The sequence below is a fragment of the Manihot esculenta genome, chromosome 1 (genome assembly GCF_001659605.2).
Source record: "Manihot esculenta cultivar AM560-2 chromosome 1, M.esculenta_v8, whole genome shotgun sequence".
Classification (NCBI taxonomy): Eukaryota; Viridiplantae; Streptophyta; class Magnoliopsida; order Malpighiales; family Euphorbiaceae; genus Manihot; species Manihot esculenta.
In genome coordinates this window covers 39,506,203-39,533,407 of record NC_035161.2, presented here as the reverse complement: position 1 = coordinate 39,533,407, position 27,205 = coordinate 39,506,203, and the positions used below count along the sequence as shown (strand labels likewise).

Sequence of the window (27,205 nt, the reverse complement as noted above, 5' to 3'; positions counted from 1 at the left end):
ATAATTTTTAGGTTGGAGTTGGAAATGGTGTTCCACGAAATTGTGACTATTCCTTTGTGATGTAGGACTATTTAGACTCCGTCAGGAGTTGTAACCAATATCGTTTGGTTAAGACGAAATAAGAGAAAAGAAGGACTATTTAGACTTCGTCAGGAGTTTTAACCAATATCGTTTGGCTAAGACGAAAATAAGAGAAAAGATGAACTAGAAGACTAAAAGTCTTATTGCAATTCTTTAAAGATTGAAAAGTGAAAAGTGCCTTTCTAATAGCCAAGGGAGACTATTTATAATAGAAATAAAATAATCATAATCCTAATAGGAGTCTAAAATCCTAATAGCCAAGGGAGGCTATTTACAATAGAAATAAAACTCTAATATGCAAAATAATAAAAATACCCAAAATATCCAAAATAATAATTAAAATATAAAAGTTAACCCCGGTCCAACTCTGCCGTAAAATCCAAGGCTAGTTGCCCCATATCATTCCCTTCCACTTGTAAAGAACTCGTCCTCGAGTTGTCATCAGTAGGGTAGTACTGAAATAGATCTGCCACATTAAACGTCTTCGAAATTTTCATTTCATGTGGGAGGTCAAGAGCATAGGCATTGTCATTGATCTTCTGAATGATCCGGAATGGACCAATCTTCTTGGCGTCAAGCTTTTTCTGTCCTCCACCACGCTCCTGTTTGAAAACATCCACGTGCTGCTTTGCCAAGTTGCTTGCTGCAATACTGTTGTAAGCAAATTCCACCTGGCCTTGGAGGTTTTCACTCTCCTTTGGACTCATCTTGTAATGAGGCAGATTCGGTAATTTTGATCCAGGAATGAGATCAATCTGATGTTGGATATCCCGCAGGGGTGGACGCTTTGATGACTCCTCCACTATCTTAGGAAACTCCTTTAACAACTCTTTGACGGGCGGCGGTAAAGATGGTGCATCCTCCATTGTACCTTTTGCTCTCATCAATAAGGCTAGTGTGCCTTCAGATTTCTCAACTGCGCCTGATAGCTTCTGCACTCCCGTAGAAACAGCAACAATATGCTTCCCTTCCACCTTAGAATGTTTCGCAGAACCAGAAGGCAAGATAGTAATCTTCTTTTGATTCCACATGAACATGTATGAATTCTCCTTCCCTTTATGCAAAGCATCAACGTCGAATTGCCAAGGGCGACCTAGCAAAATTCCACAGCAATCCATATCCACAACATCACAATTAACAAGTTCAGTATAAGATTTACCGATCGAGATAGGCACGCTGCAGATTCTGTTGACCTCAATTGTCGGTCCTTCCTTGATCCATCCGACTTTGTAGGGTGAGGGGTGAGGCTGTGTAGGCAACTGTAATTTTTCTACCAATTGCTTAGCTATCAGATTTTCACAACTGCAGCTATCTATAATTAGCCTGCAAATTGCCTCTCCTACTCGACACTTTGCCTGGAAAATCTTCCTCCTTTGTGTCTCGTCCTCCTGTTTTGTTGAGCATAAGATCTTCTTCACCACATAGGTGACCTCTCCATCTTCAGAACCAGCAATAGATCGGTCATCGTCATCCACTTCCTCGTCAGTTTCAGCCACCTGCTCAACTATATTAACCTGCCGGCGGTCAGCATTAACTCCTCTACGTTCTGGACAATTTTTTGATCGATGACCAGATTGCCTGCACCGGTAACAGATGTCTCCCGTTGGCTTCTGGTAAGGATTGGTCCTGCCTCCTTTGTCTGTTGTAGTGGTGACTGCCTTGCCCTTACTGTCTCTCCTTTCTTCCATGGTATTCGGAGGGTTGCCAGAATTTACAACCTTAGAAGGCTGCCCGCTGTAGTTGCCTCTATATTGCTGCGTCCATGTTGAACTAGAGTTTCTGTAATTGAAATTCCGGTTGTACTGCTGCTGTCGTGGCTGCCAATCAACACGCTCTTCTGCCCTTTTTGCCATCTCAATAGCGTCTGCCAGGGTGAAAATCGCAGCTACTCCCATCATACAACGAATTTCGTGATTCGGCCCCCTCAGATAATGAGCAACCTGTTGGGCCTCGTTCTCACAGTTTTCACATCTCGCCTGCAGCCTTAGAAACTCCTCGGTATACTCATCCACCCTTCGGTTCCCTTGTACACAGTCATGATACCGGTTATATAAAACCTGAGCGTGATCGCTAGGCAAGAACCGTTGTTCAAACATCTGCTTCATCAGCACCCAGTTTCGTATGGGCTCCAGCCTCTTCCGATAGCGTTCGTTTTGAATCGAATTCCACCAGGCTGCTGCACCCCCTTTCAACTTATAAGCCACAATTGGAACCTTGCGTTCCTCTTCCACGTTCATAATTTCAAAGAAGCGTTCAACCTCTGCCAGCCAATCAAGAACAGATTCAACATCTAATGAACCAGAAAAGTTTTGAAGGTCTACCTTGATCCTGTAACCTTCCTGATAGTTCTGTTGGGGATTTGCAGGCATAGGATTGACGACCACAGGATTGGCGGCCACAGGAATGGCGGCCACAGGATTGGCGGCCACATGGGGATGTGCGGCGGCGGCGGGTTGGTGGATTCCCTGCTGCAGGGTCAGTTGTCCGATCATCTCCCTCAATTCTGCCAAGGATGCCTCAATCGCAGCAAGTCGCGCCTCTTGGTTATCTGCCATGGTCGAACTTCGCTCTGATACCAATCTGATGTAGGACTATTTAGACTCCGTCAGGAGTTGTAACCAATATCGTTTGGTTAAGACGAAATAAGAGAAAAGAAGGACTATTTAGACTCCGTCAGGAGTTTTAACCAATATCGTTTGGCTAAGACGAAAATAAGAGAAAAGATGAACTAGAAGACTAAAAGTCTTATTGCAATTCTTTAAAGATTGAAAAGTGAAAAGTGCCTTTCTAATAGCCAAGGGAGGCTATTTATAATAGAAATAAAATAATCATAATCCTAATAGGAGTCTAAAATCCTAATAGCCAAGGGAGGCTAAATAGAAATAAAACTCTAATATGCAAAATAATCATAATCCTAATAGGAGTCTAAAATCCTAATAGCCAAGGGAGGCTATTTACAATAGAAATAAAACTCTAATATGCAAAATAATAAAAATACCCAAAATATCCAAAATAATAATTAAAATATAAAAGTTAACCCCGGTCCAACTCTGCCGTAAAATCCAAGGCTAGTTGCCCCGTATCACTTTGTCAAGTTAGTAGGGCGCAATTTTGCCTTCATCTTTGTGTACATCATGCAGTAAGAAAAATTTATACTTTTGTTTTTCCAGTAAAATTTAATACTTTAGTTTGCTGCTCATAAGTTTGTTATCTCTCGTGTTGTTTGATCTACATCGGGCAAATCATTGAGGAATTGTCTTATTTTTATATTACTGACAATTATACATTTTCTTTATGGAGTTTCTTGAAATATATTGATCGCTAGAGCTCCATCTTTTGGCGATGTTTCAGGACATCCTCTTGCGAAGGTGTGCTAGGTCTATATGTTGGGTTTTCAACATGAATGTTACTAGGATATGCTACAGTTGTTTGGGTTTTGAAATTTTTACTTCTAATTATTATTGCCTGCTACTTGACTGCAATTGGTAAATTAAATTTCAGGTATCCCACATCAAAGTATTTCTGATTTGTAGGTTTTGATCTTTAATTCTTCATATAGAATTGCATAATGTTTCACAAGAGATAGACTGTTCATTGTTCTTTCAGGAACAAAGCTGCAAGAGGTAAAAGATGCTGAGGTATGCATTTTACTTTGTTACTGATAATAACTGGGTGATGTATTTTTGAGAAGCACCTATTTCAGACGCCTTGGTTACATAATATGAAATATTGTGTTTGCCAATCCATATGCCCTTCTCTTTCTCAGGTTCTTGCTGAAGCAAAAAAGAATAACTGAGTCACCCTTGGCTGCAACGGTAAGTGATGAACGGGAAATATTATTCTTTTCTTGTTTTCAAGTAATTGGGAATGTTGACAATACTAGAGGCACCAGTTGGGAGGGGAAGGAGATTGGATAATCCTATCACTGATCAAATAACAGAGGGAGTGAAAGAAATAAAGTTCAAAACCTACAAATGAAAGAAGGAGATTGAAGCATACTGTCGAATGAAATTTCTAATTAGACACTTGTGAATACAGAAAGTTCTTTTCTTTCCCTTTAGTTTAGTACTTGGTTATATTAAGGGAAAAAATTCATAGGGAAATGTGGTCTACATGTTCATGGAATGAGAGATTTTACTTGAATTTGACTACGCATCTGTCATCTGAGAATTATCATTTGCTTATTGTGTAATGCATATGCTTTTTCTTTTTGGCAAATTAGTGTAATAATATTATTCTGGTTTCTGCCTTTTCAGGGTGTTGAAGATTCTAGACTGCCTGTACCATATAATGCTGGTCCGGGAATGGCTGAGACATCTTATAGTGTTGCTGATACTGTATCGCCTTCATTGAATACTCGGCTTGCCTCTGCGGTCACTACACTCTCAGCCTCTATAGTGACAGAAAATGCCTCAACTCTAGCTTCTCTGTGCATGGTATATTGATAATCAGATTCTCACTCCTGGAAATATAGACCAAGCTAAGTAAAATTTCCCTAAGGAGAGAGATGGAAGGAAATCATTTTTACTTTTTCCTTGCCGGAAATATAGATCAAACTTATGTTGTTAATTAGTTGCCAGTTTTATCAAACAATAGTATATATTCAATCAAATACTATATATTATATGTTTTCAAATTATCAATCGATATTATATATTGAATATAAAGAAACCAAATTTGTGCCGATGTTTTTATCTATCCTACGTTTAATTTCTTCATTTAATAACTAGTTTTTTATATTTCGGTTGATTTTAACATGTAGGACAAAGGCAGGATCATTAAATTGGTATTGAAAATCTTACTTATTGAGAACTTGCTTCTCGATACTCAAACTTCTGCTCGGCCTGGTATATACAAAAGTGGAATTTCTTTTTCAGAATTTTGTAGGCTATTCTCTTCAATTAACCAAATCCACTTTCTCCACTGTCTTAGCTCCATCACACATGACAACCACGTTAGAAGGCGATAGTCTAAAGAAAGAAGAAGAAGAAAAACAAGCACAAAGATGAATAAATAAATATATGTATATATATATATATATATAAAACCATACATAAAATTTTTATTTATTCTCTCCTCATTAAATTTCCATATTTTCCATTCCCTTATTATTTTTATGGAATTCGAAAATTCAAAATACAAGTAAACTGAAAGAAACCAATAAATTTTGTTTTTTTTCTTTTTGAATTAGCAGAATTCTTTTTCAATATCTAATATTTAAACTTAATTTCAATTTACAATGTAGATTAAACTATAAAAATAAAACAGTAGTTTATATATAGTTGGAAAAATCCTGATCCATACACTTGTTTTAATAGCATCGTATATTTTTTATTCAATTCTATCATAAATAAGTAATTTTTTTTTTAAAAAAATTAGAGTAATTCATAATATGATCAATATCAACGTTGTAAAAAAATTATCATTGTACTTTGTTTTGTGAGTGCTTGGGTATTCATTTAATTATTTATATATTTTAAATTGACTAGTTATTTTTCATAATTTTCTTATTTTTAATAATGCCATTATCTGGTTGTTCGAATCCCTGAGGATGCGCACGACTCTTAACAAACATGGGTCCATGAGAAGAGAATTAAATTTGTGCACAGTTATTTTTATTTTTATTTTTTTTTTCTTGTCGAAGCATAGTTAGTTTAATATGAGGATTAATCAGCAATTAATTAGAAACAAATTCTAAAGTTAATCCGCTGATGCAAATCAAAGATCACTGTGAAAAATTGGGGGAGAAATAGCCCGCCAAAACCCACTGAAAGAAATATCTACACTACGCATAAAAAAATTATTCGATTGTTGATTTTCCATCCCAAACTAAAAAAAGAAAAGAACAAAAACCCTTTTAGGGTTTTCTGCTTCACTCTCTGAAAATTCTAGGATTTATGATGGGATTGGACTCTGATTCCCAGCCCCAAAATCCCCACAACAACGTCCAATCTAGCTTCACCGTCATCAAAGGTCAAGAGGTGGAAGTGAGAAGCGACGAAGATGGGTTTGGAGACGCATGGTACGTGGCCACAGTTTTGGAGTCGCCACCCAAATCCGCTTCCAAGAAGAGGAAAAAGGTCATGGTTGAGTACAAGACTTTGGTTGTCGAGGATGGCTCAACTCCTCTGACCGAGTTTGTGGATCCTCGGTACATAAGACCTCTGCCTCCAGTGGATTCAGATTCCGGTCCCCTGGTTTTTCAGGAGAACGATGTTGTTGATGCCAGGTATAGGGATGGTTGGTGGACTGGCATTGTGAGGAAGGTTTTAGAGCCTTCTAGGTATAGGGTTTGTTTTGATAATCCACCGGATGTGATTGATTTTGATGGTAAAGATTTGAGGGCTCACTGGAAATGGGTTGATGGTAACTGGGTTCCAGCCGAGAAGCAGGTACGCCGGTGTAGCTAATATGGGGCTTTCTGGCCCCTCGCGGGCTTGTTTTATTTGTAAATGAGATGCGTATCGTGGTATTGTTTTCAGTGTTGCATGTGTAAACAGCGTTGTACTATTGTTTTTTTTTGTTTAATGCAAAAGTGACGCGATGATTTGTTAATCAAAGTTTTCTCTTTTAAGTAATTTTGATTCGCATCCACAAACCTGATATGGTGTTTATAATCTAAAGTGCTTTTATTGCTTTGTTTCAAGTTTTCTCTCTATCCTAATTTACCCATCATAGTTGGCTTCTAGCGCTGCCTCTTACATTACTGTCTGGACTTAGCTCTAAGACGACTGCGCAAGTCCTTGTATATTTGCCAAATTCTTTGTCCCTCTACTCGATTTCAGCTTGTCTAGCTAGTTGCAGTTAATTATTTCAGCTATTCGTATCTTGAATTGCCTTATAGTGAACTGAATGATATTATTTCCCTTTGTCACATGTAGTACCCACTTAATGCTTTATTTATACTGAATGATATTATTCCCTGAATGGCTGAATCACATGTAGTACCCACTTAATGCTTTCTTTATACCACAGCCTGGCCTATCCTGAATGAAGTTATTTAGATTTCACAATAGTGACTTCCAATTGAAGTATAGTTGTTTACAGAATCATGTGCACTTTTTTAATATTCATTCAACTATATTCATCTTCTTTGATGTTTGTCATGCCATCACTGGCTGTAATTTTACAGTATTCTTTCTATATCATAGACAGTTAAAGAAATATAATAGCTGGCTTGTGCCTTATGAATAATTTAGTTTTACAATTTGATTTTTAAAGCAAAAGGCAGGGTCTGCTTTCAGCTCCGGCACAGCAGTAGAAGTGAATATTGACAAAGAAAATGTACGTGATGTTTGGTTCCCTGCAGTTGTTATTAAGGAAAATGGGGATAACACTGTCTTGGTGAAGTATCAAAGCCAAAATAATAGTGATGAAGCTGGTGTAAAAGTTGTTGTGGATTCCTTCCACATTCGCCCCATTCCTCCTCGTTATGCAGACAGGAACTTTGAGTTACTGGAAAAGGTGGACGCAGTATATGACTATGGATGGCGGGCTGGTTTGATTACTAAACTTCTTTCTGGGAGGAGGTACACTGTCTTTTTTAAGCAGGGAAATGAGGACAAGGAACTCAATCACTCAGAAATAAGGCCTTATGCGGAGTGGAAGGATGGCCAATGGATTTGTAAAATGAAGGTATACTTTTGGTGTTTGAGGTTTCCTGTATTGTGGGTTTAGCTTTCCATTATGAATGAGCTTTTCAAGGTTTTTGTATAATATAGCAAAAAACTAAGAAAAAGAAGTTGATCCTTGTTCACATTTTGTGGTGGTCATGATAAAGTATTGGCAAATGGCCATAAATTGAATAATGTCCCATCAGAAATCTGCTTAGGATTAATGGCACTGGACCTGCTCAATATCTTTTATATTAGTACTTGCATTTTCAATTTGGTCATTGTTGTTATTCTGTTTGTGTTTTTTATTAGTGACAAGAATCATGTATAATAAAATAATGGTATTGGATATGCATCTGCAGTTCTACAGCTGATGATGATAATCCCATGTAGCAACTGCTCATTTTGTTTAGATCTCGCAGTAACAGTTTTTGGAAGCGTAATTTTGATTTCTTGTGGTTTCAGCTTTTTATCAGTAATTAGGACATTGCAAGACACTTTAAATGTCCAAGGCAAATTGGAATAAAGGATAAGGTTACAAGTTGATCAAATTGCTGTTTGACTGAGCCTTAAGAGCAAAACTGTTACTTCCCTTGATCATGCTTTCTTTCTTGTTGCTTCATTCATTACCTTATGGAAAAAAACTTTATCTAGTACGGTGTAGTCATATCTGTATTTAATGCTCATTTCACATAGATACATTACTTAGTATATCTCTTGCAACAAACTTCTATTTTGCAGTTTCTTTTTTGTAGTTTTAACGTGAAATTGTATAATGCTATTAAAACATTTGGAATGTGACAAAATGTTGTGTTGGGCTTTTCATGTGGGCAATGGCTAAGACCGAAGAGGTGTACATGGTTAGTCATGCCATCTTTTCTTTTGCCTTGGTATTTAGGGATATTTCTACCTGTTTACTTTAGAAGCTCCCCAGCATTTACAATTGGAAGCAAAAGATGTTGAATTTCCTTTGTCTGTAAGTTAACTAACAAGTTTTGTTTCAGGACGTCATGATTGCTTCTGATAGTACCGAACTGTTGGGTAATGCTGAAACCTGCGTTGACAGTCCTGACATGTCTATTGAGCGCAAGAATGAAGAGAAAGCACCTTGTTCTGCAAGCATAGGGAGTATGGAGCATACAGTTCATTGTAATGAAAAATCACCTTCTCATGTGTTGCCTCCAAGCAAGAAGGTAAAGCTCGCAGCTCCTAATGGTACTGGTGTGCATTCATGTCCGTCCAAAAAGTCAACAATAGATGTAGATGTCCCATTATCAGTTACAACATTGCCATTAATGAAGATGCCAATTGAAATATCAACTGGAGAAACTCTTCGTGGTTTAGTCACTCCAAGAACTCGAAGCAAAATAACCAGATACAAAAAAACCATGATTGGTGATCAGGCTGTGGCAAAAACTGACAGCCCTGTTACAGGAAAGACCGCTGTGAGTTGTATTTCTTCACTTGAGTCCATTTATTTCTAAATCCCATACTTCTAATGCAAGCTTTCAACGTTTTCAGTTGGCTTGTACAGCCAACTCTGATCCAAAGAAACATGTAAGTAGAGCAATAGATTTGATTCACGTTGTGTTGGTTGTGCCTGCTGGAATAAACTTTGAGGTTGCAGGTTGATCCCAAAGCTAATGGAGTCCTTATTCGTATTAAAGAGCTACCAAAGGTATGCTTCACTGCTTTTGCTATCTGAAAAGCTCATAACCACCTGTGTGTGTATTTCCTTCTCCAAATATATTATTTCTTTTTAAATATTCTTTAATTCATGCTTAAGTTGAGCTTGCGTAGTGCGAATCAAATCTTAATGTGTAATATTTTGGTTACCTTGTACTTTATTTTTTAAATTTTTTAGTCATGCAGTTCAATATGAGATTTTAATTCATGAATTCTTTTTATTGATTTCAAGTTTTGTCAAAATTTTAAATCAATATTATCCTATCAATTTTGAATTTGATTGTGATTTGTTATTATGCTTGTCTGCATATATTTTAGCTTATTTCGTGCCTCATCTCAGGTTACTCCTATTTGCTATTGTATTGAAGTTATTTCACAGATAATAGAAGTGTCAACTGTAGATTATTTTCTATTTTCTATTTTTTTAAAATTTTTTTTTCAATTCAATGAAACCCTAAAGAATCATGAATTTGAGTTGGCTCGTTCTTCTTTTCTGGGTCTCCAATCTCATTTTTGTCCTATTTGTCATTATGCTCAACTGAGTTTTTTTAAAAATAATTTTCTGAATATATTTCTCATATTTAGTTTATTTAATAGTCTTCAGTTAAATAGCATTTTTTTCCCTATCAGCTTTCTTTGGGGAATATGAGCATTTAGTTAAAGTATGAAGTTTTATTTGTAATATAACCTATTATTCCTATAGGAGGTTTTCCAATATTTGATTTTCTAGTCATATTTTCATTACTCATGCAGAAGAGTAAGCGGCAGAAAGTTGCTGAAGTAGACTGCCAGAAAGTGAACATTGTGACAAGGAAAGGTAGACATACTAAATCGCCATTTGGAAGTCCACAGGTTTCAGCAGCAGGTATTGTGCTATGTTGCTCTGCAATCACTAATATGTTGTTTTCCATGCTTATTTCTTTTATTTAAAGGAAATTCATATGAAATAATTTTCATAATGCAGTGGATACTGCTACTCGAAACATCAATGAAAGTGAGTATAAATTGAAAGAAGTTGGAATCCCTGTTGTCATAGCATTAGAAGCTAGGGAAAGGAGTAGTTCGCGACTCAATTATCCTTCTAAGCTTTCTGGTGAGGAAACACTCAAGCATATGAGAGATCAGAAGAAGAATTTAAATGATTCAGTAGGAGGCAAGGTCATGGTAAGCAAATTCCTTTGCACATTCCTACTTTAGATAGTCAAGGTTTGTTTTAAGGAAAAGAATGAAGCAACTGCCACGATAAGCAGTCAAAGTTGAAAAAATATACTTTTGAAAGATTGTAAAATAGCTATAACTAATTAGAGTGAAATTGCTAGATTGCTTAGCTTTTGGATATCAAAATCAAATATTATATCCACATCCAAGGCAAATCTATCACAAGTCCTGACATGTCTATAACGAGTGACAGAGCGAGTTGTTGCCCATGAGGATTTGAGGTGCAATGCAGACTTGTGGCAAGATTGAGTTACTGATGAGGATTTAAGGTGTGATGTGGCCCTGCGGCTGCTTGCTGAGACTGAGAATGGAGGGAGATTGTAACCAAGACTCCATGATTGAGAATGTAGGATCGATGGGCGCTGGAGATGGAATGCTAGATTTGCAACTATTGGCTAAGATTGCGAAAGGAGGAGAGGAGGCTGCGTGATGAGGCACAGATAGAAAATTGGTTGGCTGCCTTATTGTGTTTAGGATATTAGAGTTCCTTTATATGTATATATTTACAAACATCAAAATGCAACATTTTGTAAAAATCGGTTTGGTTTTTTCACTAAAAATTGCAACCGAACAGAATAACAGAATTTCTTTGGTTATAACTGTTGTATGCTAAAAAACCAAACCAAAATTGAATAGAACTGAAAAAATGAATTAAATTAGTTTGGTTCGGTTCTTTGGTTATAACCGTTGTATGCTCAGTCCTAGCCACTTGGTGTAAAAATGAACCAGTTATGTTGTTTAGATTCCAAAAAATGCTGGCAATATTTTTGCAAAGGTCAAATACCCAGTTTCATGTTTTTTATTTGTTTCATTCTCAATTTGATGAGGAATGCCTTCCCCTGGTTTTCCTCAACCATCCTTGTCATATGTCACTGGCTGATACTGTAAGCTTGGTCAGTATCATATTATTTTGTTTGTTCCTTGACTAGATAGTGTCAGCTTTCAATATTTGTTGTTTCTCCTTTAGGTACTCGAACAGCTTTTATATGGGGGAAGCAGTCAACGAAGAAAGAGAGGAAGACCGCGCAAACTAGTAGTTGTTAGCCCAAAGGCTTCTGAGGCTGGTAGAGAAAATCTCAAACCCCAACCATTAGCTGGTATTTGTATTTGTTTTTAAGATAAACACATATTTATGTTGTAGGTAAGGAGGAACATGGCGTTCAAGATATTTCTAATGAAGTAGTTGTAAAAGATCATACAACCAATGATTTTGAAATGCCAATGCAGACAGGGATGGAGTCTACAGGTACGAGGAGTTTAAAACCTAATAAATTATGTTTTATAAGGAAAATGCCTTCCTAAAAGATTATATTTTGCATTCCTGCAGTTACTGTAATAAGCTAAGAAGCTAGATTATATTTTGCATTCCTGGCAGCACAATCACATTTAAATCTGTTCTTTCTTTTGTTCAAGAAAAATATATAAATCAAAGAATATTATGTTGAAAGTGCATTATGTATTATTGCTTGTACATCTGAAAGAAATTCTCAAAAAGGGATGCTACCATGAGAAGATGAGCAATATGCTGATGTTCCTCCAACATGTTCTCTCCCCAAGTTTCTTTCCCAGACTTTACATTGAGAGACAAATTGAAGCAAGAAAGTCTCGGTACATGCATGTTTGCATGTGTGAACTATTTTATCAGGAACTAAAGCTCTTTTGTATCTTTGTAGTTTCTCGAGCTGCTTTTAGAGAGAAAACAGCTGAAGTTTCTGAGACAGGTTGCACGGCTAAAGAAGTTCAAATGGCCATTGCCACTGTATCAAATAATGCCATTGACGATGATCAACCTCTATCAACGTGGATTGGGGGAGTGCATTCTTCTGCAACTGCTGAAGAATTGCGTAAGTTGTTTTAGTCCCTTTGAATATACTGTGTCATAGCCATTTGTTTGACTGGTTGTTGTGTGCTCAGGCTCATCTTCTGGAAGGCCTTCTAACGGATGGAATGAGACGAGAGGAAGACATGTTGATCTAGCAATTGATGCACAAGATGACAGCACACCTGATGGAAACCAGTGTTTGCCTTTTGTTAAGAGGTCACTGGTTTGGAAAACAATTGAATCTATGGAAGTATTTCAAATCATGCCACAAAAGCCTCATTTTCAACCTTTGGCTGATTGTAAAGAGGAGTATCGTGAAGGATCAGCCATTGGTATTATGGTAACTTTTGCGAGCTTGTTTGAGAAGATAACATCACTGCAATTTGATGATTCTAGAAGCATATTGGAGAGTACATTGGAAAGTCTTTGTGATTTGGAGAAGCATGGATTTGATGTAACCGTACCACAGAACCGTGTAAATGAATTGCTCTCAGTTAAAAATGGGAAAGAAGAGCTTCTGCATGAATTAAGAGATGTTGGGAGGCAGATAAGAGAGCATACTGATGAGAAAAGAAAACTGGACGCAAAGATAAGTGATGTTGAAAAGAAGATACTTGAGTTGCAAGAAGAACTTGTTGCATGCAAGTCAAAGATGGAGACTGAGGATCTCGAGTTGTCCGGGTTGCAGTCTCACATGAATTCTGTGAGCGAACTTATCACAGATGCCCGGTATAGTTTTCAAAGAATTGCTAGTGCCCCTTGGAAATTGACCTGATGTTCTGGGAAACCTCACTCTGTCTTGCATGTAGATGTGAATATGTAGGTGCAGCTGACCGTTCAAAGTTGCTGACATTTGTGCTTCAGATTTAGAAGTCATGAAAATGCATGTATATTTAGACTAGCATCTTCTGTGTTTATGTAATTAGACATCTGATCCTAAGACCTAAAGATGATGTTGTATGGTTGGTGACGAGCTGGTTTGGAGTCTTAAAAGGAATGGGAATGAAATTTGATCACTGGAATGATAAGAATGCACTTGATTAGATCATTGTTGGTGGTAGGAAATAGGTAGTTTAACTTGATCATGCCTGCCTATGGCACGTGTGATTTATAGCTTTATGTGCTTACCCTTTCTCCCTCGAGGTTTCAAAGCTAACTTTCAATGACTAGTCGGAAAAACTTCCCATATGATAACGAGAGGGACCTACAATTCCAGAGATAAAAGTTCATTAAACCCAAAATAGAAGAGGAAAAAGGCTTCACTAATCCAATTTACTAGGGCCCAACTCACCATTCGAAAATCCTCGGGCTAAAGCAGAGGGTGATCCATCGAAGCAAGCCTGCCTGCCTAAAAAACACATTCAGACTAACATATCTAAAGTATCAAATCAAGTCAACTGGGTTCAAATGCGAGATACCAATACTATTGAGATGCAATTACCCTCGTAGATTAAATTTTTTACTAGAAAAAGAAGAGGTTCAAATAACTTGGACAGGACTGGTAAATGGCGTCGGCTTTACAAATACAATAACTTCATCTCTGTTTACACAGTTACACTTGTGAACTTGCGTGGCCTTTACTAAAACGCCACCGTAGAGTTGTTTCCTCGTCAGACTTGGACATCGGGATTTTGCCATTCATGAGCTGCAAAGTGAAGGATACTCATGTTAGACTCAGACACCCGAAATTATCTTGCTAAATCTCTCCAAATAAATAATTAGTAACTTAGCTAATGCCAATGTCAGCAAAATGGTACGTCCAAAAACACTTCTTCGCTGAAGGAAGAGTACTTTTGCTAGATGCGAACCTACACTTACAACAACTGTTCGATAAAATGTCCCGGAGATGATAATGTAGTGGGTCTGGCCTAGTAAATTCAACATAGCTTTCTAAATCAATGAAGTTGGTGTCAAGTATCATAAATAAGGCCACCTAACTTCTTATAGCATTAAGCCCCACGACTATAACCACAAGTTATATTGTATGCAATTTATTTAATGAGTGATCACTAGGTCGCTCAGCCATCATTAGGACGAATACAACCACCACCAGCCAGAAGGAAATAAATTAAGGAACAGGAGCGGAAATAACCAAATAAACGAAGAAGCTACATTGTAACCTACCCTTTTTCTCTATTCCGAAACGGGACGGAGTAATCATTGATTCCAGTGCTTTACTTAAATACTTGCAAATGTGTTTTTTTTTTTGAAGGCCTCAATATAAGGGAGCCTTAAAGGCCCAGATGTGAAGCCCAACTCACAAATAAATCAACTTAGGTACTCCGCCTTGCTAACGGAGAAGAAGAACCAAACAAGCACTTCTCCCTTATGGGAGCTAGAAAGACATCGTCCCAAGAGACATGCAAAGCTGAAAACAACACCACAGGAGAATTTAGTAAAACTCTTATACAGCTTCAGGAGAGAGGAAAATAGAGAATCTAACTTCTCAATTTCTTATAGCCAAGATTGCGCCTACCAACCGACAACATGCCCTCGAAGACATTTTCCTGTAGAGATCCTCCCGAAGCCACTTTTCTTACAGTAAGATAAACCTACAAAATTTAACAAGCATCAGATTATCCAAAAAAATCCATAGAAACCCATAGATCTGGAGACGAGAAAACAGAAACTCTACAAATAAATTACTAAGCTCAGCAGCCACCCTCTTCTGTCAGGAGAGCAGAGGAGACTACTCTAGGAACCCCTTGAGAAACTCCATTGATTCGAGAGAGAACTTCAATCTAGAGAGAAATTCAAATTATTATCTTATTACATTCTGTATACCAAAATTTAAAATTATTTCTCCAACCAAGAAAAAAGATTAGATCCTAAAGAGTCTCTAGCAAACTTAAAAAAAAAAAAAAGTTTTTATTTTTTAAAGTTAACTAAAAAAGGACAGCACATTAACTTTCTCATCTAACACATTCAATACCATCTTCTCTCTCATTTCTATTTCTCATAAATTCAATGGCAATAATATTATTGGTTCCCTCACCCTCAGCAAGCTTCCCACTCCCAGTCCCACTTTCTTTAAATTACAATTTTTTCCCCCCAAAGTTTAGCTTGTTTAGAATATATAAATATATGCATTCAGACTTAACAGTGTATTTGAATAAATGTGTGATCCAAATTCTCATTTAAAAAAAAAAAAATACAAATTTATTGCTGGCTCTAATTTACTTGGTTTTAGCTTTCCTTTCTAGCAGCTGCCTTGCTTTGCTTTTATTTTCAGATTTCTGCTCCATGTCAATTTTTTTCTTCTTTTTCAAGTTATTAAATTTAATTTACTAATAATTTTATATATATTTCTTCTGCTCACTTTTATCTGCGTTTTAACTTTTTATTTAACTGTTAAAATAATAATTAAATTACTTAAATTATATCAAATTATCCCCTAATTTAATCAAACTATTTTTTATCTATCTTAATTAATTGAATCTCAATAATATGCTCTCCATTATTAATCTAGTTTTAGAAAGCGAAATAATTAATGGAGAGAAAGAGAAATGATAAAATAGATTTTTAATAATTTATAAAAATAATTACAGTTTTCAGATAGGCAATAATAGAATTGAACAAATTAATTAATATTTATAGACAAAAGTGAATAGAGGTAGATTTCTTAATGTCTTTTCAGCAAGGCTACCTCTATTTTTTTTATTTGTCATTTAAAATTTTTTACCCAAATTTAAAAAAGCAATTAATATATTAAGTTTTAACAAAAATAAAGATAAAAACTATATCATCCATAAAATAAACTTAATTAATATTTAATAAAGTTCAAATTATAAATCGTCACTTATTAAAAAAAGAAAAAAAAAACTCCTAAAATGGAGTATTAATACTTGATTTCAAGACTATTTCTCTCTGATCATGGAAACTAAAGTAGTCGATGACTTTTATAAGACTTGGTTGTAATCAACCGCTAACTTGAATCATTAAATGCTTCATCAACTAACTAAGATCTTCACTTCTACTTTCTCAAGTCCTTATTCTTGGGTGTGTATATATGTCTGAGAGACCATTTGCAAATAGCAGGTTCCTCAACAAAACAAAACAAAATGAAGACTTTCTTAGCTCAGGTCGAGGAAGGAAAGGAAGGAAAAGATGGGAATCCTTCCGTTGGTCCTGTTTATCGTAACGTACTATCAAAAGATGGATTTCCTCCACTTGATTCTGATATGATCACTGCATGGGATATTTTCAGGTAACTGAGTTTGCTTTCTTTTTCTTTAAATTCTCTATGGAATTTCTACGAAGCCATGCATGGATATTTCATCTTTCACGATATTAAATATATTGCCTTTGTGTTTTCAGCGTATCTGTAAAGAAGCATCCTGGAAATAAGATGCTTGGTTGGCGTAACTTTGTAGATGGGAAGGTAAATTTATAGCTGAAACTAACTTAATGTGGATTCAGCAGCTTGAGCGGTTTCTGATAGCTTGCCTTCAATTTTGAATAGGTGGGACCTTATGTCTGGAAGACTTACAAGGAAGTGTATGAAGAAGTTTTGCAGATTGGTTCTGCATTAAGAGCAAATGGAGCTAAAACTGTAAGTGTATATATGTGTTCACTAGTTCTGTTCTTGACTTTGGATTGATATGAAGAATTGGCAATGGATTTGTTGTTGGTTTTTGCAATACTGCAGGGATGCCGTGTTGGAATTTACGGAGCAAATTGTCCTCAATGGATTGTGGCTATGGAGGTCTGTTTAGAAACATCTTCTTCCTCATGTATTAACATTCGATTGAAGCTTATTTTTCTTTTCTTTTTTTTTTAAATAAAAAAAAAATCTTAATGGTTTTGTATAGGCTTGCAGTGGCCACAGCTTGGTTTGTGTGCCTCTTTATGATACACTTGGTAAGCATGTGCTTTTTGGAATGTTAGCAATTTCTAATGTATAAATCTTCATTATCCCTTAGCAGCAAAATGATTTTGGAGTTAAATTGAATGAGTTGTCTTTGATGCAGGTCCTCGTGCTGTCAATTTTATTATAGACCATGCAGAGATCGATTTTGTTTTCATCCAAGATAAAAAAGTGAAAGAAGTAAGTTTAAGAAACAATTTACCTGCTGCCATTGATCCTGCATATGAAAGTAGCTAATATTTCTAACTGCTGTACATTCACCTCACCTTTGCAGTTGTTGAACCCAGATTGTGAATCTGCTTCACGGCTTAAAGGCGAGAATGAATTGACAAATATTGATTCACTGTTGCTGGAAGTGACTCACGGCTCCTACTAATTAAGGTTGATTGTGGTTGCAGTGATTGTTTGCTTCACTTCATTAACAGAGGAAGAGAAGGACAAAGCAGCTCAAATGCAGATAAAAGCATACTCATGGGAAGAGTTTCTATACTTGGTTAGTTCCTATACATGACCCAAATGAATTCTCTTTGCTGTTAATTTATTCTGGTGACGAGCACACCTACACAGTATAAAGCTGTTTAAGATGCGAGTGAATTTATGCTAGTATCAGTCATGATTTAAGAAAAATTATTTTGTACAACCGTTACATGCACAACCGTTAGATGACAGTATCATGGATCATGATGAATCTTCATTATAGCTAATCAGAGAAAGTGATATTATTCATCAGGGGAAAGAGAATCCATCAGAAATAGTGCCACCTCAGCCTCTCAACATTTGCACAATAATGTATACAAGCGGCACCAGTGGAGATCCCAAAGGTGTTGTCTTAACACATGAAACAATATCCAATTTTGTCAGAGGAGTTGATCTATTTTTGGAGCAAATGGAAGACAAGGTATCTCTCACTGCCTTGCATGACATGATTTATCATTTCTTAACAGCATAGCACCAAATCATGTGAACAAGTGTTAAATTTAAATTTAAATTTGTGGGTTCATATAGATGACAGCTGATGATGTGTATCTATCTTTCCTGCCCCTTGCACATATACTTGATCGTGTGACTGAGGAATACTGTTTCCGAAAAGGTGCTTCTGTCGGCTACTATCATGGGGTAAGTTGCTGGTAGACTCTTTTGTCTGAACTTTGAACCAGTTCATGTTAAAGGGTTTACATTTCCAGCTATGTTAGAGCTCTAAGGCTGTGTTTGAAAATCTGAAGGATTTGAATGCACTGAGAGATGACCTGATGGAGTTGAAGCCAACATTTTTAGCTGGTGTACCTCGTGTCTTTGAAAAAATACACGAAGGTATGGCCATCTATCATTATGTTCACTTTAAATTGATCTTCAATGACCTCTTATGAAGACTTGAACTCATCCATGTATCAGGTATAAAAAAGGCACTAGAAGAACTGAATCCTGTAAGGCGGCGAATCTTCGAAGCTCTGTATAAATAGTAAGTTGGCCTTCTATCTTTCTTCTTGAACAATGTGATATGGTTTGCAAAACTATGGATGCCCATGTGCTTATTATGTTGGTTTGCACAGCAAACTTGCTTGGCTGAATAGGGGTTACAAGCAGAAATATGCTTCACCATTGGCAGATTTGTTAGCCTTCAGGAAGGTGGTAGCTCATACATGTACTTGCTTTCTGTATTCTTTCAACATTGGTTTCTCAGTTTTTTTTTTTTAAATCTTTTTATTAGGTGAAAGCTAAATTAGGCGGTCGTATTCGATTAATTGTGTCTGGTGGTGCACCTTTAAGTCCTGAAGTGGAAGAATTCTTACGGGTTACTACTTGTGCTTTCATGCTTCAAGGCTATGGTAAATATTATAAATCAATAAACATGTGCAGACAATGTAGATTTTCTTACAAGTGAGATGAAACGATTCTCTTAGCTAATGTGTTCATCCTTTCTGCTGGTGTGGGCACCCAGGGTTGACAGAAACCTGTGGACCAATCACCATTAGCTTTCCAGATGAAATGTGCATGATGGGTTCTGTTGGATCTCTGGGTTTATATAATGAGATCCGACTGGAGGAGGTTCCAGAGATGGGCTACAATCCGCTTGGGAATCCATCATGTGGTGAGATATGCGTGAGAGGACAGACTCTGTTTTCCGAGTACTACAAGAATCCTGAACTGACAAGAGCTTCCATTAAAGATGGCTGGTTTCATACAGGTTACAAATGCCTCTCCTGTCAAACATATCAAATTTATTGATTCCTTGTCTGAACTTGTTGCTCTTTTGCATTTTAGGGGACATAGGTGAGATTCTTCCAATTGGAGTTCTGAAGATTATAGACAGGAGGAAAAATCTTGTAAAACTTTCCCAAGGAGAATACGTTGCAATTGAGTACCTGGAAAATGTTTACGGGATCACTCCAATTGTTGAAGATGTAAACAGCCTTACCAGTTTCCACTTCTTGTGATTGCATACATAAATATCTGAATTATCCTGTTATTGAAGTTATGTTGATCTTTGTGTTTTTTAAGATATGGGTCTATGGAGACAGCTTCAAGTCGATGCTAGTTGCAGTAGTAGTGCTCCATGAAGAAAACACTAAACAATGGGCAGCTTTCAATGGTCACACTGGTTCATTCCATGAACTCTGTTCTCTTGATCAGCTACAGCAACATGTGCTTGCAGAACTGAAGTCTACAGCTCAGAAGAACAAGGTAGTCTCTTGAGATTATTCAACTGGCATTAAAGCGCATGCATAGTTTCTAATTGCTAACCCTGTAAGCAATTTTTCATTTTAATCAAAACCAGCTGAGAGGTTTTGAATATATTAAAGGAGTGATTTTGGAATCTCGCCCCTTTGACATGGAAAGAGATTTGGTGACTGCAACATTGAAGAAGAAAAGAAATAAATTGCTCAACTATTATCAGGTAAAAATGGAAGCACTAGCCGTTGTAATCTCTCTGCAGCTTTTGCTTAGCAATTTTGGGCAACGAGCTCACAAGAATGTGATGATGTGCAGGGGGACATCGATGAACTTTACAGAAAACTGGCTGTCAGAAGAGCACAATCATGAATCTGTCATCTGCAGCCTTCGTTGGGGGACGCCTGTTGCTCTCTGCAGAAGAGAACACTGCACAGTCAATGTCAATAAGCAGAGTCTCTGTGCCGGTTTATATGAACCCAAAATCACATGTATTTATTTGAATAATGTAGATTCAGTATACGTAAGAACTTTTCGTTTCGTTGTTGCAACGTTTACACTGATCAATTTCATAATAATCTATATATTATTTTTCATCTCCATTTTTATTAATTCATATACTCTTGAATGACAAATTAAATTTATTATATTTATATAAATATTTTAATTGAAGAATCACGTAATTTTTTTATTTTTATTTTTATTTTTATTTTTTTTTGAACTTTAATATATTTATTATTTTTTTAATTTATGTAAAAAAATTTAAACGCATATAAAGAAAAAACAGCTAGGCAAAGTGTTAGGAATTGGGAATTGGTTCATGCATCCATTTGATAATTACATCATATCCATGCATGGTTGCAAGGTGTCCATTGTTGTCTGCAATAAGTGCCACCTAAGGCAATCGACATCTCAACTGACGAAAATCAAAACGAAGGCCATTTAAAGAGAGCTGGTGGAAGCTTCAAATGCAAGTGGCGATGGTTGGAAAATTACATCCACCTGACTTTCTAAGCATAAATTCAATGAAACATTAAATGATATTAGCTTACCTATGCTGAATTTTAAAAAAAGTTAACACAATATCGACAATTCGCAATTCATTTATTTGCTATTCTTGTTAATTCATAATTATTATTATTTCCCAAACTCAAGCTTTACTCATTGGAGTTCTACTTCAACCTTTTCAAAAGGATGCTCCATGCGATTAACACATAAGAGAGGAATAAATCCGAGTAAAAATTTGCAAGAAATTAGGGTAACAAGACATTTTTGAAAAATAAGGTACTATTTTTATATTTTTAATAATTCGAAAAATAGAAAGAGCATTTCTTTATTCTTTCAAGAGTTACTTGATTTCTTACTTTAATTATAATCAATGCGTCTTAACTTTATAAAACAGATAAAAGAAAAAAAAAATCCTATTATTATCATTTTTCTTGTATTTAAGCTGAAAATATAATATTTATTTATTAATTTTATATTTTACAGAAAATAATAGCAATCTAAATAGAATAATAGTTAACGCAAAAAATCCCATTTTTTCCAATTAAGAAATGAATGTAAAAGGAAAAGGAATTAACAATGCTTGCTCATTTTTGCCATAATTTTTTTGGGATTAATGGAAAAAAATTCCGTTGAAATTCCTAAAACTGTAATTGGCTAACGGTTGTACGAATTACAACATCCTCACCGACATGTCGTTAAACGTTTCGTTTATGAGCACGTCGTCGTAGAGGCAACGAAATGCAACTATAAATGAGGCTTAAGAAAATTGGGATGCTGGTAAGGCTCAACCTTAGACTAGTTTGGTTGATGGGCATCTTGCCAATGAAAGAATCAAGTCTCTAATCAACAAGATGAGAGACGAGTGTCCATAAAACTTATGATTAAATAAATGTTTTTAGAGGAAGAGAAAGGGAGACATTAACTCAAAATGTCGAGTAATGAAGGGAAATAGATTTTTCTCTCATTAATTCTTAACCTTTCCATCGCCCATTAGTTCCTCTAAGTTTCTGTTCCTTACACTGAAATATCCCCATGACCACATGCTAACTTCTGAAATCGCCACAGCCAAAGGCCAGAATGTTGCCATACAAGAATAAGAAAAAGCAAATAAAATAAAATAAAAAGGGAGAGGGGAAAGAGATGTCGTTCACATTCAAACTCGGTTCTTTTTTCGAATGTCCAACTGAACTTGAATAGCAATGCAGCCACATAGCCATATCCAAACATAAATGTGGAATGCTAAGGGTACAATAGAAAATCTAAACCTAATATTTCAACAAGTACAGGGAGCTCGGCCGGCTAAATGGGAACCGCTCAGAGGGTCCTTTGTCATAATAAGTTTTAATTTCGTTCCCGAGGAAGAAATATCGAGCAAGTCGAAAAAATTCAGATAGGTGCACATCTCACTTTCTGTTCTTGTTCTCTTCCTTCTCTCTCTCCCGCTTCCGATAAAGCTTCTCCAGAACTCGCTTGGCCTCACAATTTGGGAAGTTGGCTAAATCATAGTAGTGTGGTGCTATGTCTACTAGCCTGTACACAGAAGACTTTAGTTACAGACCTTGCCAAGCAATCTGAGTGCAAATGCAAAAAACTGATGGAGCATCATCTTAAATCCCATCCCAAAATGTTAAGAGTCCAAAAATATGTAATGTCAAGAAGCAAACAGAGACTAACCATTCACCACGAATATCTGTCACCGTTCGAATAAAATTCCGGCTTGTCAGGACATACTCACTATAAATAACCCACTCCGGCTTGTGATCCAGACAGTTCGAAGGATGTAAATGCACCACCTGCAGAATAATTTAACAAGAGAGATGTCACATGATGTTCCTCTCATATAACAAAACTACAAGTCCATAACGGGCGCCACCGGAAAAAAAATGCAATAACAACAATAAAAATAAATATGATTCTCCTCCTCCCAAATTCTAAATGAAAATCGTACGAAGTAACAAAAAGAGTAACAAAAAGTATCAACCCCTAACAATTAAAACTTCATCCCAGCCTAGTTTGTGTCAGCAACAAAAAGAACGAATTGCAACAAATGAACATACTTGATTGTCTTTCACTGTCAGGTAGTGCCCAGTGCGTTCTAGGTGGGCCACCTGCATAAAATATCCAGCTAGCATAGCCTTTCTTATGTTGACATAGTAGTCACGGCTGTTGAAGTCTGTGCTGCATAACTTAAGGTTAAACCTTGCCATGATGCGTACAAGCTGCTGTCTCACGTTATCAGCAGCCTTGAGAGCCCGATGGTTGACAAAATTTTCATAGCACCAAGATGAATCCTCATCTGCAATCCATTTAGAAAATGTCAGAACATAAACTGCATGCAAATTGGAGAATACAATTCTAAAGAAGAGAAACAATGCAAGGGAAAAAACTTACTGTTCTGCTTGTATGCATGATACACATTCAACAGCGTCAGGTGATCCCCATCAATATGCCCAAACCTAGCTTTTGCTTCATCAGCAGCCTTTTGAGCCTCCCTAGGGCGGACAAAGCAATTGGGTACTAAAGAAAGAATTTGGTTATCACAGAAGAGGCCCATTGTAGGTCAGCAGATGCATACAGGCCAGACGACACCATTTGCTTCATGAGATAAAACTGAGAAACTGCAACTATCTGCATCAGCACTTACTTAGAATCTGATGGTGCATGCCAACCGGGGGCATGGAACCCATACAAGACAGTGGCTGATGACAACCTAATTGGACACATTAGTTCTTCAACTGCATACATGGATATGCAGTGCATACACATGCAAGCAGTCAAACAACCAACACAATGCACAGGAAAAAGGCACTGTGCACATGCCATATAAGAAAGGATGCATTGAATGATAATGCAGCCCCAGGCATCCACCTAATATTTAGACCAGACTCCAAGACAAATACAAATAAAACAGATAAGAAACGGCCATACCTGAAAGCATCGCAGAGATTGACAAGATCTCATTTGAGCAGTTGAATTCAGGACTGACCACCAGCATCTTTCCCATTTGTGGATCCAAAGGAAACTCACTCATGATTTCTCCAAGCATTGTCAAGTTCCCATCATCATCCAATGCTCCCAAGTAATTCAGCATCTCTAGTGCCCGCATCAATGTCTCTGGAGCAGGCGGGTCCATAAAATCAAAATGCACTAAATCATCAATTCCAAGTTTCTTCAGTGTCAGAACTGTATTTGCTAGGTTCGATCGCAGTATTTCTGGATATGTCTGTGGCTGAAGATCTTGATTAAAACTTTTCTCTGTATAAAGTCTGAAGCATTTGCCTGGCTGAGTTCTTCCAGCACGGCCAGACCTTTGATGAGCACTTGCTTTTGATATTGGGGAAACCAACAAGGATTCAACACGCACTCGAGGATTGTAAACCTTTTGCTTAGCAAACCCTGGGTCGATAACATAAACAATGCCATCTATGGTCAAAGAAGTTTCTGCTATGTTAGTTGAAACTACTATCTTCCTTCCAGCAGGGCCTCCTTCAGTCAATGGGAGTGGAGCAGGCTCAAAAATTTTCTGCTGCATGGCAGGTGGAAGAGTAGAATATAGAGGCACTACCTTCACTGGACCCACCTGGTCCCCCATATTTCCAACCTCCTTTGTTATTTTCCGGCACGCATCTTCTATCTCCTCCTCACCTGTGAGGAAAACGAGTATGTCCCCAGGAGTTTCGTACATATGTATCTGAACAACTGTACGAATTGCTGCCTCAAGGTAATCCCTCTCAGGTTCCTGGGTATAGAAAATCTCCACTGGATGAAGTCTACCAGGAACCCTCATCAGAGGTGCATCATTAAAATAACCCTGAAACTTCTCAGCCTCTAGTGTTGCACTCATCACAACTAGCTTCAGATCATTTCTATTTCTTAGAACTTCTTTAAGTAGTCCAAATAATACATCTGTTGCCAAAGTTCTTTCATGAGCTTCATCAAGAATTATAACTTTGTATCGTTCCAAAAGTGGATCAGTCATTGCTTCTCTTAAAAGCATACCATCAGTTAAATACCTGGCACACAACAGGTAGAAAGATGTGAACATGCCACACACCCAAATATTCACCTCAAAACTTTTGCAAGCAGTGGAACATGATTATAGATATACAAGTAGAAACAAACCACAAGATTAACTCACTTCAAAACTGTTCTTGCGCTGCTACAATCCTCAAAACGGATGCTATAACCGACTTCTTCACCAATATTCACATCCATCTCTTCCGCCACACGTCGAGAAACAGACATTGCAGCCACTCTACGAGGCTGTGTGCATCCAATCATCATCTTCCTACGTTTGTCAGGTGTTTCTATGTCAACAGCTTCCAAGACAAACTGAGGAATCTGGAACATGAAGAAAGATCCACAACATTATATATTGTTCAATCATTAAAATAAAAACATTATAAATTGTTACATGCACTACTGCAATAAATGACCATGTTCAAATGAACAGAAATAAGAAAAGAAACACACCACATCCATAAAACTCCGTGCAGAAGGGAACATGTCGAATATAACAACAGAAATAATGGCTGAAGAAAGAATAGTTAACTTGAAATTCAGGATGTCTACAAATAAAAAGCATAAGAAACGAAATTGAGTTTGCAACTTTTTCAACTGCATTGCAGTTCAAAACCTTACCAATCATGCAATCAACATAACTTCATTTATTCTCTATTCCTAGTCCCTCACAAGTTGCACATACAGATAGAAGAGTCAGGTGGGCTGAAACATGGGCAAGGAAGAGGAGGAACTTAAAGCACATAAGCGCATGGGGAAATGTGTACGCTGCACCCTATGTATTCCTCTACATAAGAGAGTTCGGATTTGCAAGCCCACCAACTTCCTCTAGTATAAGAGAAGGGAGCTGGTTTTGGGGGTTTTACACACTCTTGTAAACTTCACCGATTTCTCAGAGCACAATATAAGAATTCATTATACAATTCAAAAAAATTTCTCCCCTTTACCATCGATTAACATATGCGCAAGCTCCATATACAATTCAACACCAATAAGGATGGAAATAGAACACCCAAAAAGAAGACGATGCAGAGACCATGCAGAATCCAAAAATCGAAAACGAAACCGACAAGTAACAACTTCCAACAATATGCAGGAACCCTATAGCCTAGGAAGAGGGGAAAAGGTATTAACTAACTAACCTGAGTAGTTTTTCCACTACCAGTCTCACCGACAAGAACAAGGACCTGATTTTTCTTCAAAGCCGTCAAGAACTCCTCTCTTTGGTGCCAAACAGGCAGAGTCCTCCTCTTTTCTAAGATTTCATAGTACCTCTGTGAATAAGGCTTCCCAGTCCACCGATTTATCAAATTGTTATTGTTTCCGTTGTTATTCATCGCCGCTCCACCAGCGCCGTTCATTTTCGATATCTTCGCCGATATCGAAGTCTCGTCCACCACATCAAACAAGCTCACTTTTCTCTTCCTCTCCGTACCCATCCAAATCCAGTAAACCCTAACTGTAAAGAACCCGATTGGATATTGGGCGGTGGACCTGGATTCGAATCGAGAGAAAAAAGAAAGAGAGATTTGGTATTTGGTAGTTGGGAGTTGGGACCGCTCACCGTAAACCCTAGAAGCAGAAAAGAGATAAAAAGAGGAAGAGGATACGGCGCGAGCGTCGTGTTCTTATATAGTATTAGTCGTGTAAGAACTTTCCGGATTTGCTAATTGGCCACGGTCTTCTGTTTTTATAATTTGTCACCTCCCTATTTCAAATTATTTCAATTTAAGGCCCAGCTCGAATATTTTAACTAGGTCTAGGCTCAGATCAGTCCTCAAATATGGGCTTTCATGGGCCTGCAACCGAAATCTGTACTATGTTGGACGTTAGGGACCATGCTGGACCGACCTGCGAGTGCGCGTCCGAAACTGGAATGTTCCCAGCTAGGACTTATTTTGAAAGTCTTACCCTTTATTTGGATTAAAGAAAACGAAAAAATAAAAATTGAATTTATGTCTTTTCTCTTGTTTGAACAATAAATAATAGAAGGAAAAGAAGAAAAAGGAGGGGAAATCTGATTTTTCAAATCCACTTCATTAATTTTAAAACATTTTTCTCCCATTTTGGGAAAAATAAAAGGAAATTGGAATAGTTATTTTAAAATTACTTACAAACTCTTAATATCACATAAAAAAAAATACAACTCATGACAATTAAGTAATTATATGAAGAGAAAAAAAAAACATATTTCTCCCATTACATAAACAATAGAAAAAA

General features: G+C 36.9%; 3 protein-coding genes and 1 long non-coding RNA gene across 13 annotated transcripts; 2 read left to right on the top strand and 2 right to left on the bottom strand.

The window, feature by feature from the left end:
• The first annotated feature begins 5,811 nt into the window (after positions 1 to 5,811).
• On the top strand, positions 5,812 to 13,436 carry LOC110613451 (DUF724 domain-containing protein 6). 2 transcript variants are annotated; one of them, XM_021754591.2, is made up of 11 exons: positions 5,812 to 6,473; positions 7,303 to 7,716; positions 8,699 to 9,139; positions 9,216 to 9,251; positions 9,322 to 9,372; positions 10,134 to 10,245; positions 10,345 to 10,544; positions 11,566 to 11,662; positions 11,740 to 11,844; positions 12,272 to 12,442; positions 12,513 to 13,436. In XM_021754591.2, the coding sequence occupies exons 1-11, from the start codon at positions 5,979 to 5,981 to the stop codon at positions 13,193 to 13,195; spliced, it is 2,805 nt and encodes a 934-aa protein (XP_021610283.1). In that variant the 5' UTR covers positions 5,812 to 5,978; the 3' UTR covers positions 13,196 to 13,436. The 2 variants fall into 2 exon arrangements, with proteins under 2 accessions (XP_021610283.1, XP_021610291.1); XM_021754599.2 differs by lacking the exon at positions 9,216 to 9,251 and having other exon boundaries at positions 5,813 to 6,473.
• A 46-nt stretch (positions 13,437 to 13,482) lies between these two features.
• Positions 13,483 to 15,740, bottom strand: LOC110613467. Of its 6 annotated transcripts, XR_006352660.1 has the most exons (5): positions 15,056 to 15,736; positions 14,897 to 14,972; positions 14,545 to 14,788; positions 13,712 to 14,065; positions 13,483 to 13,624 (listed from the first exon to the last, which is right to left on the bottom strand). It is a non-coding gene; the product is annotated as an uncharacterized LOC110613467 (long non-coding RNA). The 6 variants fall into 6 exon arrangements; XR_006352654.1 differs by having other exon boundaries at positions 14,545 to 14,972; positions 15,056 to 15,740; XR_006352658.1 differs by having other exon boundaries at positions 14,864 to 15,736.
• A 639-nt stretch (positions 15,741 to 16,379) lies between these two features.
• LOC110613462 (long chain acyl-CoA synthetase 1) lies at positions 16,380 to 20,553 on the top strand. Its single transcript, XM_021754610.2, has 19 exons — positions 16,380 to 16,627; positions 16,738 to 16,801; positions 16,883 to 16,972; positions 17,069 to 17,125; positions 17,232 to 17,280; positions 17,391 to 17,467; positions 17,562 to 17,601; positions 17,686 to 17,780; positions 18,018 to 18,185; positions 18,293 to 18,403; positions 18,511 to 18,598; positions 18,680 to 18,746; positions 18,838 to 18,913; positions 18,996 to 19,113; positions 19,227 to 19,472; positions 19,550 to 19,689; positions 19,787 to 19,969; positions 20,064 to 20,183; positions 20,276 to 20,553. Exons 1-19 carry the CDS (start codon positions 16,482 to 16,484, stop codon positions 20,327 to 20,329), a joined length of 1,989 nt encoding a protein of 662 aa, XP_021610302.1. The 5' UTR covers positions 16,380 to 16,481; the 3' UTR covers positions 20,330 to 20,553.
• A 1,558-nt stretch (positions 20,554 to 22,111) lies between these two features.
• On the bottom strand, positions 22,112 to 26,639 carry LOC110613445 (probable pre-mRNA-splicing factor ATP-dependent RNA helicase DEAH2). 4 transcript variants are annotated; one of them, XM_021754576.2, is made up of 7 exons: positions 26,128 to 26,639; positions 25,104 to 25,306; positions 23,894 to 24,978; positions 23,357 to 23,482; positions 23,023 to 23,261; positions 22,640 to 22,758; positions 22,112 to 22,495 (listed from the first exon to the last, which is right to left on the bottom strand). In XM_021754576.2, the coding sequence occupies exons 1-7, from the start codon at positions 26,422 to 26,424 to the stop codon at positions 22,369 to 22,371; spliced, it is 2,196 nt and encodes a 731-aa protein (XP_021610268.1). In that variant the 5' UTR covers positions 26,425 to 26,639; the 3' UTR covers positions 22,112 to 22,368. The 4 variants fall into 4 exon arrangements, 1 of the variants encoding a protein (XP_021610268.1); XR_006352648.1 differs by lacking the exon at positions 22,112 to 22,495 and having other exon boundaries at positions 22,634 to 22,758; positions 23,357 to 23,457; XR_006352646.1 differs by lacking the exons at positions 22,112 to 22,495; positions 22,640 to 22,758 and having other exon boundaries at positions 23,357 to 23,583.
• Between the last annotated feature and the right edge of the window lie 566 nt (positions 26,640 to 27,205).

Bases quoted from the DNA above. Each gene is read 5' to 3' on its own strand.
- LOC110613462 (XM_021754610.2), top strand. From the start codon at position 16,482: ATGAAGACTTTCTTAGCTCAGGTCGAGGAAGGAAAGGAAGGAAAAGAT. The intron at 18,186-18,292 runs GTATCTCTCACT...GGGTTCATATAG, and splicing joins TGGAGCAAATGGAAGACAAG to ATGACAGCTGATGATGTGTA. The intron at 19,690-19,786 runs GTAAACAGCCTT...GTGTTTTTTAAG, and splicing joins TCACTCCAATTGTTGAAGAT to ATATGGGTCTATGGAGACAG.
- LOC110613451 (XM_021754591.2), top strand. From the start codon at position 5,979: ATGATGGGATTGGACTCTGATTCCCAGCCCCAAAATCCCCACAACAAC. The intron at 6,474-7,302 runs GTACGCCGGTGT...TGATTTTTAAAG, and splicing joins GGGTTCCAGCCGAGAAGCAG to CAAAAGGCAGGGTCTGCTTT. The intron at 10,545-11,565 runs GTAAGCAAATTC...TTTCTCCTTTAG, and splicing joins CAGTAGGAGGCAAGGTCATG to GTACTCGAACAGCTTTTATA.
- LOC110613445 (XM_021754576.2), bottom strand. From the start codon at position 26,424: ATGGGTACGGAGAGGAAGAGAAAAGTGAGCTTGTTTGATGTGGTGGAC. The intron at 23,483-23,893 runs GTATGGCCGTTT...TTCTTTCTTTAG, and splicing joins AATCTCTGCGATGCTTTCAG to TACCCAATTGCTTTGTCCGC. The intron at 22,759-23,022 runs GTATGTTCATTT...ATTATTCTGCAG, and splicing joins TGACAGTGAAAGACAATCAA to GTGGTGCATTTACATCCTTC.